At 39.1% G+C, this 15,940-nt stretch overlaps 2 protein-coding genes across 2 annotated transcripts; both read right to left on the bottom strand.

Annotated features, from left to right (window-relative positions):
* Positions 1–1,271: 1,271 nt before the first annotated feature.
* On the bottom strand, positions 1,272–6,915 carry LOC111646794 (mitochondrial amidoxime-reducing component 1-like). The gene is made up of 7 exons (XM_023396334.2): positions 6,686–6,915; positions 5,739–5,909; positions 4,834–4,996; positions 3,842–3,985; positions 3,120–3,181; positions 2,666–2,737; positions 1,272–2,108 (listed from the first exon to the last, which is right to left on the bottom strand). Exons 1-7 carry the CDS (start codon positions 6,898–6,900, stop codon positions 1,982–1,984), a joined length of 954 nt encoding a protein of 317 aa, XP_023252102.1. The 5' UTR covers positions 6,901–6,915; the 3' UTR covers positions 1,272–1,981.
* A 2,867-nt stretch (positions 6,916–9,782) lies between these two features.
* LOC111646782 (mitochondrial amidoxime-reducing component 1-like) lies at positions 9,783–14,563 on the bottom strand. The gene is made up of 7 exons (XM_023396322.2): positions 14,253–14,563; positions 12,980–13,150; positions 12,531–12,693; positions 12,268–12,411; positions 11,906–11,967; positions 11,585–11,656; positions 9,783–10,172 (listed from the first exon to the last, which is right to left on the bottom strand). The coding sequence occupies exons 1-7, from the start codon at positions 14,501–14,503 to the stop codon at positions 10,046–10,048; spliced, it is 990 nt and encodes a 329-aa protein (XP_023252090.1). The 5' UTR covers positions 14,504–14,563; the 3' UTR covers positions 9,783–10,045.
* Positions 14,564–15,940: the final 1,377 nt, after the last annotated feature.

Below are 15,940 nucleotides of genomic sequence, written 5' to 3'. Positions count from 1 at the left end.
TCTAAAGGAACAAAACACCACATTCTCCCAAAGTAAAGAAAAATCCCTTAAAAATATGTCCAATGACAAATCTGCTGAAGTCTCTCCAAGACTTCTGTGTGTACAAACAATGCCAGAAGAGATGCAGTATTTTGTGTGGATGGCTCTCACAGAAGCTTGTCACTGACGTCGGCAAGGAAAGTAAACAAGACTTAAAGTCAGGGAATGGTACGACCCACTTTAGGGGTGCCTGAAATCGTATCACAAGATTCTTCCAAGCATGAATATGGGAAATATATTGTAATAGTTATAATTATAGGTAAGAAAAATATATAGACCACTCCGGACTGTTGTTTTTACTTTATTTATACTGTGAACTACTGAAATTACAAACACTTTGGGCCATAAAAGGAAAGGAATATTTATTATATGTATTCTAACCATTGCTTCTCTGCTGTTATTGAACGTCCTTTTCTTTCTTCCTTACCGCGGTGAGGACAATCCCAGGCAACGTGTTTTTTTACTTTCTTGCCAAGAGTTTACTGGTATTTATCAGTACCAGTAAAGCTCATTAATCAACATGTGTTATGACAGTGAATCTCTTCCTCTTAACACATAAACTGCCATTAAATCACAAAGTGAGTTGCTAAACTTGTTCCACATGATGTAAGAAAACCAAATAAGCCTCATGGATGAATGGATATAGTGCTGGAATCATTAAAAAGAAACACGCTGCTGCATTTGAATGGATGATTCTAGAAATATATAAAACAAATCAAGCTCCACCATCATTTATGTTCATACATCAGTTCGAAATAAACAAGATGATCACCATGCTGCGTTGTCACTGCTGCAAAGAGGTTTTTTTCCCCCACTGCAACACAAATTTACTGGTTGTTAAACAAATATCCAGAAACATCTTCAGGCTCTAACTGTGGAGAAGAAAAGGCTGCTGCTCCCTGCTGGCCGTGCTGTGTAACTACTGTTGAGTGTCACAGGCGCCACCACTGCTGCAACTGCTCACACTCAAGGTAATGTAAGAATATTTGGATGTAAAAGACCTCCACCTGTTAGTTCATCAATCTTCCACACTGACGGGCTGCACAGGTTTTTCGCCCATTAACTGAAAGGTCACAGGTTTGATCTTTGTTTCCATCAGAAGCTTCAGCATGTTTGTCCCCGACCCACTGACATGCTGCTGGGGAAACTTTGGAAGTTTTTCCTAAATTAAAGCATCAAACACATGAGAACAGGGAAGCTGGGAAATATTTACCTTGACAGGTGACACAGAACAGGCTCAGCTCTGTTTTTATACAGCGGCTTTAAACATTCACAGCATGGATCCCAAACTGAAACACACTGAGCAGTTCTTCATTAACATCTCAAATACAACCAATATCCAAAATACCACTATGAGAAAAACTAAAAAATATATCAAATATAATTGAGAATGTTTAAGAATGTTTTAAAAAAAAAAATTGAAATTAGGCTTGTTCTTTTTTTTAAATAAACACATGCCTTAAAATAAGACATTAAAATGTTAAGAGCATTAAATGGGGGGATGTTTATAATTAAACAGATTATCAGATTCAAACAGATTTTTAATCCCAGAGGTTGTTGTTGTTTCTCTGTCCTGTTTATCTGATGAATAATTGCACAGTCTGTATTTTATTGCAAAAACTGGAGCCTTTTCATTTCTCTCATTAATGGCATCGTGTACTATTAGGATTTAATGACCAGAAATGTGACTAGAAATGTGTTTAATTCAGATTCCATTAGTATTATAGTAATAAAAAAAACAACTTGATTATTGATGTATTTTAAACTTAATACAACTGTTACATATTTGTACTTTTTTTCTTCATTATTTGTGCGTAGTACATCTATGTAAGGGCTTTCTTTAATGTGGGTTAACACAGTGATTATACAGCGACTTTCTCCGTCCTTCAGAGAAGCGACTGAATGTTTTGACACCATGTTTTACCCTCTCCGACTCCCTCTATCAGCGGCTGATCTTGTACACCACGTCGCCGACCTGCAGGATCCCCGTCTTCTTCACGGTGTGCAGCTGTCCGAACAGCGGCGACGTCTTGTAGATGTGCTTCTCGGACGGTTTACACAGACGATAGCTGTGGAGGAGTTGTCACCAGGATGAGTTCAAAGACCTCAGACAGGAAAAAAAAAATACATGGAAATATCTCACTGATTAAAAAACAGATTTTCTCAAGAGAAGAATTTGAAATCTGATCGACAAGATACAAACACCATTTAAATAAAATAAAGTTAAGGAAAACTGTCTTCAGGAGATAAAGGAGTGTTATAAATAAATTAGTCTCTATTTTTGCAGTAATATCCTTTATTGGGTTTGTTCTCTGAGGCTGAGCGAATTACCTCTGATACGTACTGTGGCTGAATCCAAGTGCAAAAAGAAAAAGCTCTGTATACAGTTTAACTTCAGGCAAACCCTAAACCACAGTTTAATTATATTATAGAGACTGAGAATTATCCACCAAGTCTACAGGTCTTAGAAATGTGAGAAAAGTTAAAGTCTTTACTGTCTCCAGAGTGACGCCGTGTTTAGTCTGATAAACCACAAAGGGACTTTTCCAACCGGTTTCAAAAAGTAGCCCTAATTATAAATTTAAAACAGTAACCATCCCTAAATAACACAGAGTTTAAACTTCACCTTTTCAGTGTTTCCAAAGGCTCTTTTCTGTTCATGATTCCAGTTTCAGGGTCAACTGTGGTGAACATACACCTGGAAACAACAACAGTCACAGTTTAATCTCCACAGTTAGAAAAACAAATGCATACATTTAAACATCAAATAAACCCCAAACGGTGCTGCAGCTTTACGTTCATTGTTGGTAAATTAATTTATTATTTTTTTTATTTTTTTAATACTCTTTATATTTCAGATTTCATTCCCTTACAGGAGTCACCTCTCAACAAAACAAAGGGAGCCAACAAGTCCATGATCTCTACAGCATATATCCCCCCACCCCACCCAAAATACACACATACATATATATATACTGTATACATACTTTAGCTGATTAAACAAGTTATTTTTAATTGATTTTGAATAAATATATCTTTCTAATTAATTAAAATCTGTGTGAAGCATCAACCATTGTTACCTTCCACACGACAATATACGCTGCAGTCGCACGCTGCCAATCTGGATCTCTTCCCACAAATCCTGAAAAAGCAAAGCAGTTGGAGATAAACTCAATCCACGTGGCTCACACTGAAAAGGGCAAATTATGAGTCAGAAACAAAGAACCAAATGATAATTTTTCAGACAGGAGGGAAAAAATTAAGCCAAACTTCAGAGGCTGAAGTGTAGAAAGCAAGGCCAGCAGTCAGAACAATCAATTATATATTATCAATTGATATCCCTCATTACAGCTGAACTCAGAACAGCATTCAGTCTCATAATGGACCTGATACCTGTTGCATTCATCATGTAATTCACTGCCCTCTTGTAGCGGCAGTAAATATTAAATGTTAATATTTAGAGTAAAAATAGTAAATATTTTGAAGATAATTTTCCTCTATCATGCACATTCGATATGTTTACTGTCAGTTCAGAATAGTAATCCTAAAACTTCTTCAGCCAGGAAGGAGTGCAGAAAGGTGAAGATGTCCAGGCAGAAAGCAGCAAGATGCAGGAAAGAAAAGGGAAGACAAGGCAGCACTAAATCATGAGACAGGAACTTGATTTATGAAAGATCTGCTGCTGCCACCGTCATGAAAACAAGTTTTGAATGGAGTCAGATTTCTCATCTTGTAGCCGAATAGACGAATCAGCGCGGGAAAGAAAAGTCATTTTCAGATGTGCTTCTTGCTGCCAACACACCTCATCGAATGCCTCACAGTCACCAACCACAATGTTTGGGCGAAAACGGTCCACAGTGACGTCCTTCCCTAACCTGCCGCTGAGGTCCTTAACGGAGGCGTCCGACAGCAGCATCACAGGTGCGATATCTGTGTACGCCACTTGCTGGATAAATGGGTAAACACCACAAGTGCAATCACAAATAACAATATTTAAAATTTGAACTTGGAGAGAATCAAAGCACAGACAAAAGCAGGAGAACAGGAGCGTTAAAATGCCCAGTGTTGGTGAAGCTACTAACAGCAACATCAATTCCTTCACGCTGGAAGAAGTTGAACAACAACAAAGTTACCCTTCTGAGAAATCTAGTTTGGTCAAAGCTACTCAGAAAAAGTAGTTCAAACTACTTTGTAAAAAAAAAATGATGAACTGACAATGTACATGTGATACGAAATTATATAATATATATAAATAATTATAATAAAATATAAAAAAATGCCACTCAATCAAGTTTATTGTAAAAAAAAAAATAGAAAGAAAAAAATAAAATAAAAATACAAGTGTGCGAGTCTGGCTGAGGTGATTCTTCTGCAAGACTGAGATTCGTGATGTCACTCCATAATTACATTGCTGACAACGAGCAACGCCCTTTGCTTTTTCACATTATTAGGGAAAAGGTCAAGTGGGAGGTGGTGACTGCATTGTCTGAGCATGTCTTTAAAACAGTCGGGATGAAAAGAAAAGGTTGGCCCGGGTCCTCAAAAGGAGCTCAATAAGAAAAGAAGATGAGCAATGATAAGATGAAAATAAAAAAATCATTACTTTTATGGCCCAAAATTGTTTGTACTTTCAGCAGTTAACTACACAAAAATGGCAAAAAATGTTATTAATTTTTTCCCTACTTGAAGCACATATGAACGTAGTTGAACTTCAGCAAGTTACTGCGAAATGTAGTTAAAAGTATTAGTTTAATTACATGTAGCTCTACCGCTACTCCCCAACACTGAAAATACCTCGTACTGTGGGAAGAGAGGCTCCTTCTCCACGGGTCTCCTGGCCCTCATCTGGGGTTCAAAGTGCACCAGGCGGAAGGTTTTCTCTGCCCCCAGATAGCGAGTGAGCCACTGAGACGCTTCCTCGCCACAGTCCCGGCCCTGAATGTCGGAGCTAAACACTCTGCAGCATGAAAACAACAACAAGTGTTAGTCTGAAAAATCAGTTGGAATAATGTAAAATAACAATAATAGTCAATAGGCACGAACATTTTAAAATTAAATTACATTTTTTACAATATCTATTATAGTCCACTTTATATAAAATATGCATGATTGGCAAAACTAACAGATATAAGAGATACAAAACTAATCTCCAACTATTTAGATCATCAATGAATGATCTTTTTATGCAAAAATGCAGAACTCACTTGTTTCAGTTTCTCACATTCAATGATTTGCTGCTTTTCTTTGTTTAATGCTTGTAAACTAAATACTTTTGTATTTTGGACGATTGGTCTGATAAAATTAAGACTTTTGAGGATGTCAGCACGAACTGTGGGAAACTGTAACAAGCATTTTTCATTATTTTCCAACAGTTAATCGAGAAAATAATGAACAGGTTAACAGATAATGAAAACAATCGTAAGTTGCAGCCCTTGACTTCAACTGTTTGTATCTTTCTGGTATTTTTAAAGATGCTTTAGGCACTATCATATTTTTAAAATAAACACTTGATACATTTTGATTAAACATGTAATCAAGCTGTAGATAAGTCGTTACTGGAAATAATAAATCATCAAGAAAATTTAAATGTTCACTGGTAGCCTAAAAAATGGCAACTTCCACTGTACCACTCTCAGCTGACGACACATAAAAAGGAATAAAACAAATAAACCACCACAGAAAACCCAAACCCTGACGACCTGCAGTCGATGACGGGGTTGTCGGGGTGTTCTGCGGGGAACCTCAGCTCCTCCATATTTGTTCCGTTCAAACAAACCTGACCTCCCTCGCAGGTCAGAGACACCAGCACCAGCCGGGGCTCATGTCTGCCCGTCACCATGTGACCGTCCTCTGTCACCACCAGCCAGTGTCTGCAAACAAAACAAAACACAACTGTGAAGTTCTCTCATTTGCACCATTTGGCACCTTTTCCTGCATTTTACCTGGCATGTTTGATGTGCTAGCACTGGGAAGCTGAATTGAGTTTTGGCAGGGTTTCAGACCTGTATCAGGTCTTCATGAAAATCCCCTTAAAAGTTCAGAAATAATGTTAATATTGGGACATGAAGGAAAAACACCTCCCAAAACCAAATTACACATTCAGGGAGTGTAATCTATGCAAATGCAGTCTGAAGTTTATTCCATTTGTGAATGAATTAAACCAGATTTACACTTGGAGAGGGGAAACCTTTGACTATTTTCCTTCTAACAGGGATGTAAAATCTACGATGAAAAATACAAACACTCACGATAATTCAGAACCTCATTATGAGGTACTGAGTCAAAATAATAAGATGCCAACATCAAAACTAAACCATGATTATTTTTACTTTGTCATTCCCATATTTCACCTTTTTTCTCTTTTCCAGGTGGACTTCCATAAAAATGGTAAAATAAATGAGACAGTAAGAGATATTCGCATGTTTTGAAAACCCCGCATTAATAAACTAGTCAAAAAGGATGCCATGAAAATCTATATAGATAAATATAATCTATAGGGAAATAAATTTTAAAAAACTACATTAGTGGATAATAAAATGTAAGATGCTAAATTTGACTACTTTAAAAGTGGAAGCTGCAGAAACCTGACAAGTGATGGGCTGCACTCCAACATAATAAACTTAAATCCTTCGTGCACGACACTCACCGATCCTGCATCTCCCCAAACTTCAAACCGATTTTCTGACACTCTACGAGAGCCACAGACAAAGCTCTGCCGGATTTGAGAGGGTGAATGAGGAGCTGCGACACTACGCCGACACGCACAACTTTTTCTGGCTTTCGCAGGTATTTATATCCGAGCCCGAGTCCCAGAACAGCGACCCCGGCTCCGCCAATCAGAAGAGCCGCTTTCTTGTCCATTTTGGAAGCCCGCACACTTTCTTGAACACTGAACCTTTATTATAGAGACATTGGATTTATTGTCACTTTTGGAGTTACGCCCACTTCAAGTTGCATCATGCCTCTATTGTAATGCATGACATAACTGCTGGCTCATTATCCTGCAGGTGAGATGATAGTGGCGGCAAAAATATCTGTCTGGGTGTGGGGAAAAAATATTAGGTCAGGTCTGATTGGTTAAAGAAAACTGGAAGCCTTTGGGCCTTTTTTAAAGGGATGGGTTTAGGGACTCTGTTACATAACCCTTTTCCTCAACTGTAGACCTGTCCCAGTCATTGTCCCAGACCCGCTCTGTGTAGGTATGCTCACAGTATTCTGGAATACCAATAAAATCACACCAATACAGCAAACTTTGGAATTAAGGAGAAGTCGAGTGTATTTTCTTCAACAAAATAAAGGGGTTCCCCTTCACTTTCAGCAGGAGGTGACTGATAAGTTAAAGCAAACGCTTACCAATGACATAATGAGTCCCTCCTGTAGTCCGTGGACTGCCCCAGGTGTCCTTGTGGGAAAGAAGGGGGTGGACTGGAGGTAATGTGGCTGCTCTCTTTTCTTCATTGATCTGTGGCATCTTGCCTGAATTGCCACCTCTCCATCTACTATCTCTGACTCTGCGTATATCCGGGCAAAGGGGAAAATATTAGAATTCCTTTACTAAAAAAACCTTTTGAAATAGTAAAACTAGCTATGGCTGAGTAAGAATATGATGATGAATATAAAATAAACCCAACATATCCAGAAATCGTTAAACAGTGAGCTTGCTTACAGTTAGCCCAGGCAGTTAACCAGTTAACGTTAGCCTAGCGTTAGCCTAGCGTTAGCCTAGCGTTAGCTTAGCGTCAGGGGACTTGCCTTGACAGTCGAATAAGTCGTTTTTCGACCAAGAACTCGTAGCCTCAAGTTTAGAGCTTGATGTCATTGAAAACATTTCGGCGATTCTGTTGACATCAGCCATTGTGGTCTTCGGTAATTTGTGGAATGACTCATTGACAATAATTTTGTCCATGTTTAGGTGTTTTACTGATCGGCTACAGGCACTGAAGGTAACCGGATGTAAACACCCACGGCGGTTGACTACTTCCGGTTTCGTGATAGCAGCGTTTAGTACGCCCATGGATGTATTACAAGACACCCCCCCTCATAATCGAAACGTCCCCGTTTTGCCAGTAAGAGAAAAATTGTCCACAAATTTCCAGTGTTGATTGCAAAAGCAGCTCAAATACCAACAATACAGTGTAACAAAACATAGTCAGTAGATTGACTATTCTCCCGCCTTAATGAGGAATTAGCTGATCAGAAATGCAATACAAACAGGTGACCTGACCTGAGACATTACAGTCTGTGCCAATACAAAACAAAGGCACACAACAACAACCAGTCTTTCCTGGCAGTCGACTGTAATTCTCAGAGGACACACCACAAAAAGCACATGGCAAACACAAGAGTCTGTTAAACTTACATCACTTGGTTGTGGTTTAACACCTGAGCCTCAAAATGTCCGCCTGGATATTTTTTGGCTTATTTTGACTATAAAAAGGTCAGAAAATGTCCTGTGAGTAAGTGCTTTTGTCCATTTATACCCAATACTTGGAACTTTCAATATCTGGCAGTTATTTTCAATTTACTGCATGTTATAACACTGTAATAACAGTTTAAGTGATATTTACTGGTGCCAATGAAAATGAGAGCCTATTTCACCCTATGACTAATTCTAGCTGACACTGTTTACTGGCAAATACGACTGAATTAAAAATAGTTAATTTAGTAGTAGTATCCTGTCCAATCTCAAAGCAGAGTCCAATCAGAGGGCACGTGGTTCTGTTGCCTTCATCGGCAGATCCTGGGTTCCAGGACGTTCAGAAAGAACAAACTGCCTGAAGTACATGGACCAGCAACAAGAAAAATTAACTTAAATTTATTCAGCGTCTCAACCTTGTGCTGAGTAACACTCTGTGTTCAATCAATGTTTCAGTTCCATTCAATTCATTGTTTTACCCTAGGCTTTTACCATACAGACGAGCCATCTTCCCAATCAAGTAGGATCTTTGGATAAACTCTAAAACTCTTACACTTACCTCCAGTACCAGGTAGTTGATTTCCTCTGCAAACAAGATGTAAGAGGACGAAGGTTCCCGGAGGCTGGTGTGATGAAGAGGAGGAGATCCGAGTATTTTACTTACTGACCGCGGACTGCACACCGAGCCAAAAGTGGTTCACTGACACCATAATGTTTTTAGTCGTCCGTATTTAAATCCAAAATGGCGCCAACACTGCCCAATCACCGCATGGGGGCAGTGTATAAGTAGAAGTATAAACTTGAAAATGTTATATTCTAAAAAAGCTGTGTGGTGTACTTCCTAACAGGTCTCATCCAGATTTTAAATGGGACATAAGGTTTAAGATATAAAACATCCATTTTGGTTTGAGAAATTAGAAAAACATTTCAAGGCCTCGCAGCATCAGAGCCCCATTCATTGTTATAGAGTAAACTGGGATGACATTGTACATTTTAAGGTTCTCCCTTTGGTTTCTAACTTTAGATGAGAGTGCAGCATGTTCACAAATATTCACTAATCTGCTCTGGGAGGAATAAGAAATGTCAACCCCCCACCCCAAAAAAAAACCCCAAACTGGTCGAGCCAGATGCCCGCCCATCCTTAGCCCGGTTCTGTTGGAGGATTCTTCCTGCTACTTTTTAATCCCAGAGGTTGTTGTTGTTTCTCTGTCCTGTTTATCTGAGGAATAATTGCAGTCTGAATTTTATTGCAAAAACTGGAGCCTTTTCATTTCTCTCATTAATGGCATCGTGTACTATTAGGATTTAATGACCAGTGACCTCGACCTGCAGTTGTTAGAAATGTGTTTAATTCAGATTCCATTAGTATTATAGTAATAAAAAAAACAACTTGATTATTGATGTATTTTAAACTTAATAAAACTGTTACATATTTGTACTTTTTTTTCTTCATTATTTGTGTGTAGTACATCTATGTAAGGGCTTTCTTTAATGTGGGTTAACACAGTGATTATACAGCGACTTTCTCCCTCCTTCAGAGAAGCGACTGAATGTTTTGACACCATGTTTTACCCTCTCCGACTCCCTCTATCAGCGGCTGATCTTGTACACCACGTCGCCGACCTGCAGGATCCCGGTCTTCTTCACGGTGTGCAGCTGTCCGAACAGCGGCGACGTCTTGTAGATGTGCTTCTCGGACGGTTTACACAGACGATAGCTGTGGAGGAGTTGTCACCAGGATGAGTTCAGAGACGTCAGACAGGAAAAAGGAGGGGAGTCACTATCAAGTTGCATGCAACATACATGGAAATATCTCACTGCTTAAAAATAAAAAAAGATTTCCTTAAGAGAACAAGAAAAGTTTATAATTGCATTTTCATTGACGCAACGACATACAAACACTATTTAAATAAACTAAGGATAAGGAAAACTGTCCTCAGGAGATAAAGGAGTGTTAAAGATAAATTACTAAAACAGAATACACACCAAAAAAGTACAACTATTAGTCTCTATTTTAAAAATAACACAAATGTCACTGAAGCTACAAATGAATCATCTTCCCACCAGTGTTGCCAGATTTTGCTGACACCAAACCCCTAAACATGTTGTCACAAAGTAAAAAATACGATATGTCCTGTAGCTGAAAACAACTGCAAAAAGAAAAATAAGATATGCATATATTTAAATTTAGGCAAAACCACGGTTGAAATGAGCTTATGAATACTGAAAATAATCTCCACCAGGTCTACTGGATGATGTCACCCTCCACCGACTTTACACATCAGTCTGTTTTCAGGTCTTAGCCAGTGTGAAAAACATTAAAGCCTTCAGTGTCTCGAGAGGAAGCTGTGCGAAGTCTGATAAAACATTTGGGACCAAAGACTAAAGTCTGAAAAATGAATGAAGAATCTGCAGGTTGTGGAGTCAGAAAGGAGACCTCTGCTGCTCGCTCCTCGTCTCTGCTTCATCTCACACTGTAGTAAATGTAGGCAGCTGCTATAATCAACACATAATCCAACACATTACACAACAGCCGACTGAAAACGTTGGGGGTTCGAGTTGCTTTGTGGGTAATGTAGGCGCCATCGTGAGTCTGACAGTCTTACAGGGAGCTCAATGTAAAGCGTTGACCACAGAGTAAACTTTCAAACTGAACGTCCTTTAAATTAAACTTTCTGGTTGCAATGAACTGAAATCACTTCTTCTTCTTCTTAAAGTTGGTGCAAATTGGACAAAGGGACCTTTTTCAATTAGTGTCAAAAACCATCGTTATATTTACATGGCTGACTAGATATTTTTTGCATGTAGCAATTAAAAGTTTAGGACATCATGTGCTTGTTTCATCGTTTCATCATTTCATAACAATTTTTATTTAATTCTAACAGTAACAGCAGAAGTTGACTGACATAAAATAAGTAATTTAACTCCCAGAGATGGTGATAACCCAGGATTCAGGTTGTATTTTTCATCCCACTTTTCGGTGGCTTTAGAAGAGAAAGGCAGAAAACAAAACCCAACCGTGTTTGACCCAGCAACCCACATTGGGTTACTTTTAAACCAGACAACACTGAGTACCACTAAAATGTTAAATATTAACCTATAACCTATAATACTGGGTTAAAGCTTCACCTTTTCAGTGTTTCCAGAGGCTCTTTTCTGTTGATGATGCCAGTTTCAGGGTCAACTGTGGTGAAAATACATCTGGAAAAGACAAAAGTTACAGTTTTTTTATCCATCCTGTTAAACGTAAACACAAATACAAATTCATGCATTTTAATATCAAATAAATAGACATTTCATTTGACAATCATTGGTATCGGATTGGATTTATCCAGGGAATCACACCACAAACCCCTGCAGTGTCGGCGCTGCAGCTTTAGATTTATCGCTGGTAAATGAAGCGATTCTGTCTCTGATTAAAAATCTGTGTGAAGCATCGCCCATTGTTACCTTCCACACGACATTACACGCTGCAGTCGCACGCTGCCAATCTGGATCTCTTCCCACGAATCCTGAAAAAGCAACGCAGTTGGTTTTGGAGTTGGAGATAAATTTAGTCCACGCTGCTCACACTGAAAAGGGCGAAGTATGAGTCAGAAGAACCAAACGATCATTTTACAGACAGGAGGGAAAAGTAAAAGAGAGAGACTGTAGTGTAGAGACACACAGGATCTCTTGTTTCTAATCTCATCTTTACACAACTCTCTGATATGTTTTTATTTTCTCATCTAACCAGGATTTATCATCTTGTGGCCAAACAGAGGAACCAGCGAGGGAAAGAAATCAGCATCAACACACAGAAATCTACAAACCTCATCGAATGCCTCACAGTCACCAACCACAATGTTTGGGCGAAAACGGTCCACAGTGACGTCCTTCTCTAACCTGCCGCTGAGGTCCTTAACGGAGGCCTCCGACAGCAGCATCACAGGTCCGACATCTGGGTACGCCACCTGCTGGAGAAACGGGAAAACACCACAAGTTCAACCACAGAGAACAACGGTGATTTCTCTGGGATTCAATTCAGGAAAAAACAAAGCACAAAAAGAGCAGGAGAGGAGGAGCGTTAAAATACCTCGTACTGTGGGAAGAGAGGCTCCATCTCCACGGGTCTCCTGGCCCTCATCTGGGGTTCAAAGTGCACCAGGCGGAAGGTTTTCTCTGCCCCCAGATAGCGAGTGAGCCACTGAGACGCTTCCTCGCCACAGTCCCGGCCCTGAATGTCGGAGCTAAACACTCTGCAGCACAAAAACAACAACAAGTGTTACACAAGTCTGAAAACACAGTTGGGACATGAGTGAACAATGTAAAAATAACAGTGGCAGAAAGCACTAAACACTATCTACATTTTACAATATCTATTATGATCCTTAATCAACAAAACCAACAGATATTAGAGCTACAAATATATTGTTCATCATTTTCTGTTTTATGACTGTAAACTAAATATTTTGGGGTATTTCTGGGGCCGTTGGTCAAATGAAGAAAGTCAAATAAACAGTTGAGGAATCAGTCACAGAAGACCTGCAGTCGATGACGGGGTTGTCGGGCTCTTTGACGGGGAACCTCAGCTCCTCAATATTTGGTCCGTTCAAACAAACCTGACCTCCCTCGCAGGTCAGAGACACCAGCACCAGCCGGGGCTCCTGTCTGCCCGTCACCATGTGACCGTCCTCTGTCACCACCAGCCAGTGTCTGCAAACAAAACAAAACACAACTGTGGAGTTCCCTCGTTTGCACAATTTGGCATCCCCGGCTGAACTCCAAAGTCCAGACGCTAAACCTGCAGCACTCTGAGCTCTCACAGCCGTCAGGCAATGTGACAGGAAAGGGAATGACAACATAAAAACAAGATAGGACTGATAACATCAAAGGTTACCATGGATACAGTGGTATCAGAAATCCCAGATTTACATCACATTTGATTTTCAACCATCCTGTCATGTTTGATGTCCTATCTGTCACATCTGATGTCCTATCACTGGGCAACCAAATTAAGTCTTCATGAAAATCTCCACAAAAGTTCAGGAATAATGTAAATATTGGGACGTGATTAAGGAAAATCACCTTCCAACACCAGATGAAAAATCAGGGAGTTAATGCAGTTTGAACTTTCTCCCATTTCATACTGGGTGCAATGGGTTCAACGACAAAATCATAAAGAACAATGTATCTGCGTGTAAGCAGCACAGCACGGCTGGTGTTCACTGGTTGATGATTAAGACATAAGGTTTAGCAAAGTTTGAACATATGCACTTTTACTAGCAAAATGTTTACAGTTACTGGATTAAAGATTTTTCCTTGAATAATATCAAAAGTAAAAATATTCATAAAGAAAAATCGTTCCTTTCATAGATTTCAATTATGGAGCCAATAATTGAGGTTATTATTATTATTATCATCATTAATATTGTTGTTATTTATTTATTTTATCTTGGGACCTCCATATGAAATATATTAGGCTACATTAGTGGATTATTATGGATGAGTTCAAATGTAACATGTATTTTAAGTAAATTCTGACTATTTTAGAAGCTGTAAAGTTGTTCCAACTCTCAGCCACAGGTATTCTTAGTTATTGTGGATGTTTAGACTTCCTCCTCTCAGGTCAGTAAAATCAAAGTATGTCAAATGAACCCAGTGCAGTGGATGTGATGTTTGCACCTCAGAAGTGGAGGCCTACTTAAGTAACACTTTTTTTTTTTTTTAACAGTGCACATTCACGTGTTTTGTCTGAACAGGTGATCAGCTGCACTCCAACCACTTTAACGTTAAATCCTTCGTGCACAACACTCACCGATCCTGCAGCTCCCCGAACTTCAGACCGATGTTCTGACACTCTGCGAGAGCCACAGACACCGCTCTGCCGGATTTCAGAGGGTGAATGAGGAGCTGCGACACTACGCCTACACGCACAACTTTTTCTGGCTTTCGCAGGTATTTATATCCGAGCCCGAGTCCCAGAACAGCGACGCCGGCTCCGCCGATCAGAAGAGCCGCCTTCTTATTCTGGAGCAACGCGTTCACAGCCAGATCCTTCAGCTCCATGGTGGAGGCCCGGAGACTTTCTCGGACATTGAACTTTGGTTAGAGAGACAGCAAGACCCTCATATGTAGCGTTCACTGACACTCGGTTAACAGAAACACGCCTCCCGGTCCGATCCAGGGGCGGAGCCTGACATTGTAGACATTTATCCCAACATAAGTCCGTGGCTGCAGCAGAAAAGTCCAAATTTATCTCCTTTCGGAACCACTTCTCCTTGACCTGGATGGAAAACGTCAAGGAGAAATCATAATTAAGAATTATTTCTGCACTTAGACTAACCTTTAAACTAACTTTATTTATAACACCTGGACCATAAATCCTCCTCTCCCAAACAAAAAAAAAAAACAGGGTTGAAATGTTGAAATGAGAAAACATGAAAGAAAAATACAAATAGAGGAAGTTGAACCATTAAAATAACAATTAACTAGAAATAATGAAACGAGCAGGAGATCAGAATAAATTATATTCAGACATAAGTTTATAGTTTCCTGATATAGGAGCTTTTGACATTTTCATACATTTGTAAAGACGAGAAAATTCAAATTTTAGGTCAATCCACACTGAGGGAGGGGATTTAGTGAAGCAACATTTATGTATAGACTATAGTATTTTGTATATATATATGTATTGTATATATATATATATTTTGTATATATATATATATATATATTTATATATATATTTGTTATATTATTCATGACGACTCCTGACTGGATTAAAAGAGAATAAATCTATGTTCATGGATTTGGGCTTCAGTCGATCAGACAAGAAAGATTGGAGGTTGGGTCTGGGTGGGCCGTGCTTGGGGGGGCGTGGCTGAAGGTGTGACATCACAAAGTTACGGATGTTCTGACGGCTCGTTTTGAAGCACAGTCTCTGAATACAGCCTGTGCGCATTTCTCCATGGATTGAGCATTTTGATACTTTAACAGTATTAAATAGCACTAAACCTGCTTCATAATAATAAAATAGGACATGGAAATCAAGTTTCCAGTAATGTTGGGCATTTAATTGATTATTTGTTTCATCTCTGAACCATATTTATCAGGTGTTACAACCTCTGTTTTTTTTATAGCACATTGTACTGGGTGCTGTCAGTGAGTGTGTTTTTATATACTAAAAAAAAAAAAATCACCCAAAAAACCAAACAAAGCTATAAACAAAAAAACTGAGGCAATCCGAGTTAACATTTACATTTCATTTTCGGAGTCAAAGTATCCTCTTAGATTCTGCATTTCTTTTCTTTTTTTTTATATTACATTCATTGTGCAGACACTTGTCTGCAAAGCAACTTGCAATAGTCCATTCAAACTTGACAGGAACAAAAGTTGTGATGTCATCAAAAGTGGAAGTGCCTGCCTAAAGGAATGACCAGTGCTACAGAGCAAGTGCTTAGTTTTTTTTGTTCTGCCCAAATTGAACCATAAAATAAACACTTT

This window comes from Seriola lalandi, unplaced genomic scaffold (assembly GCF_002814215.2).
Source record: "Seriola lalandi dorsalis isolate HSWRI2012SDOR001 ecotype SW California unplaced genomic scaffold, Sedor1 jcf7180002054976, whole genome shotgun sequence".
NCBI classification, from domain to species: Eukaryota; Metazoa; Chordata; class Actinopteri; order Carangiformes; family Carangidae; genus Seriola; species Seriola lalandi.
Note: the sequence above shows the minus strand (reverse complement) of the source record. Positions and strands in the feature narration are given on the sequence as shown.

Coding starts and splice junctions, on each gene's coding strand:
- LOC111646794 (XM_023396334.2), bottom strand. CDS start 6,900: ATGGACAAGAAAGCGGCTCTTCTGATTGGCGGAGCCGGGGTCGCTGTT. Junction 5,910..6,685: donor TTTGGGGAGATGCAGGATCG/GTGAGTGTCGTG, acceptor TTTTGTTTGCAG/ACACTGGCTGGTGGTGACAG. Junction 2,109..2,665: donor CCTTTGGAAACACTGAAAAG/GTGAAGTTTAAA, acceptor ACTCCTCCACAG/CTATCGTCTGTGTAAACCGT.
- LOC111646782 (XM_023396322.2), bottom strand. CDS start 14,503: ATGGAGCTGAAGGATCTGGCTGTGAACGCGTTGCTCCAGAATAAGAAG. Junction 11,968..12,267: donor ACTGTGAGGCATTCGATGAG/GTTTGTAGATTT, acceptor TTGCTTTTTCAG/GATTCGTGGGAAGAGATCCA. Junction 11,657..11,905: donor CGTGTAATGTCGTGTGGAAG/GTAACAATGGGC, acceptor TGTCTTTTCCAG/ATGTATTTTCACCACAGTTG.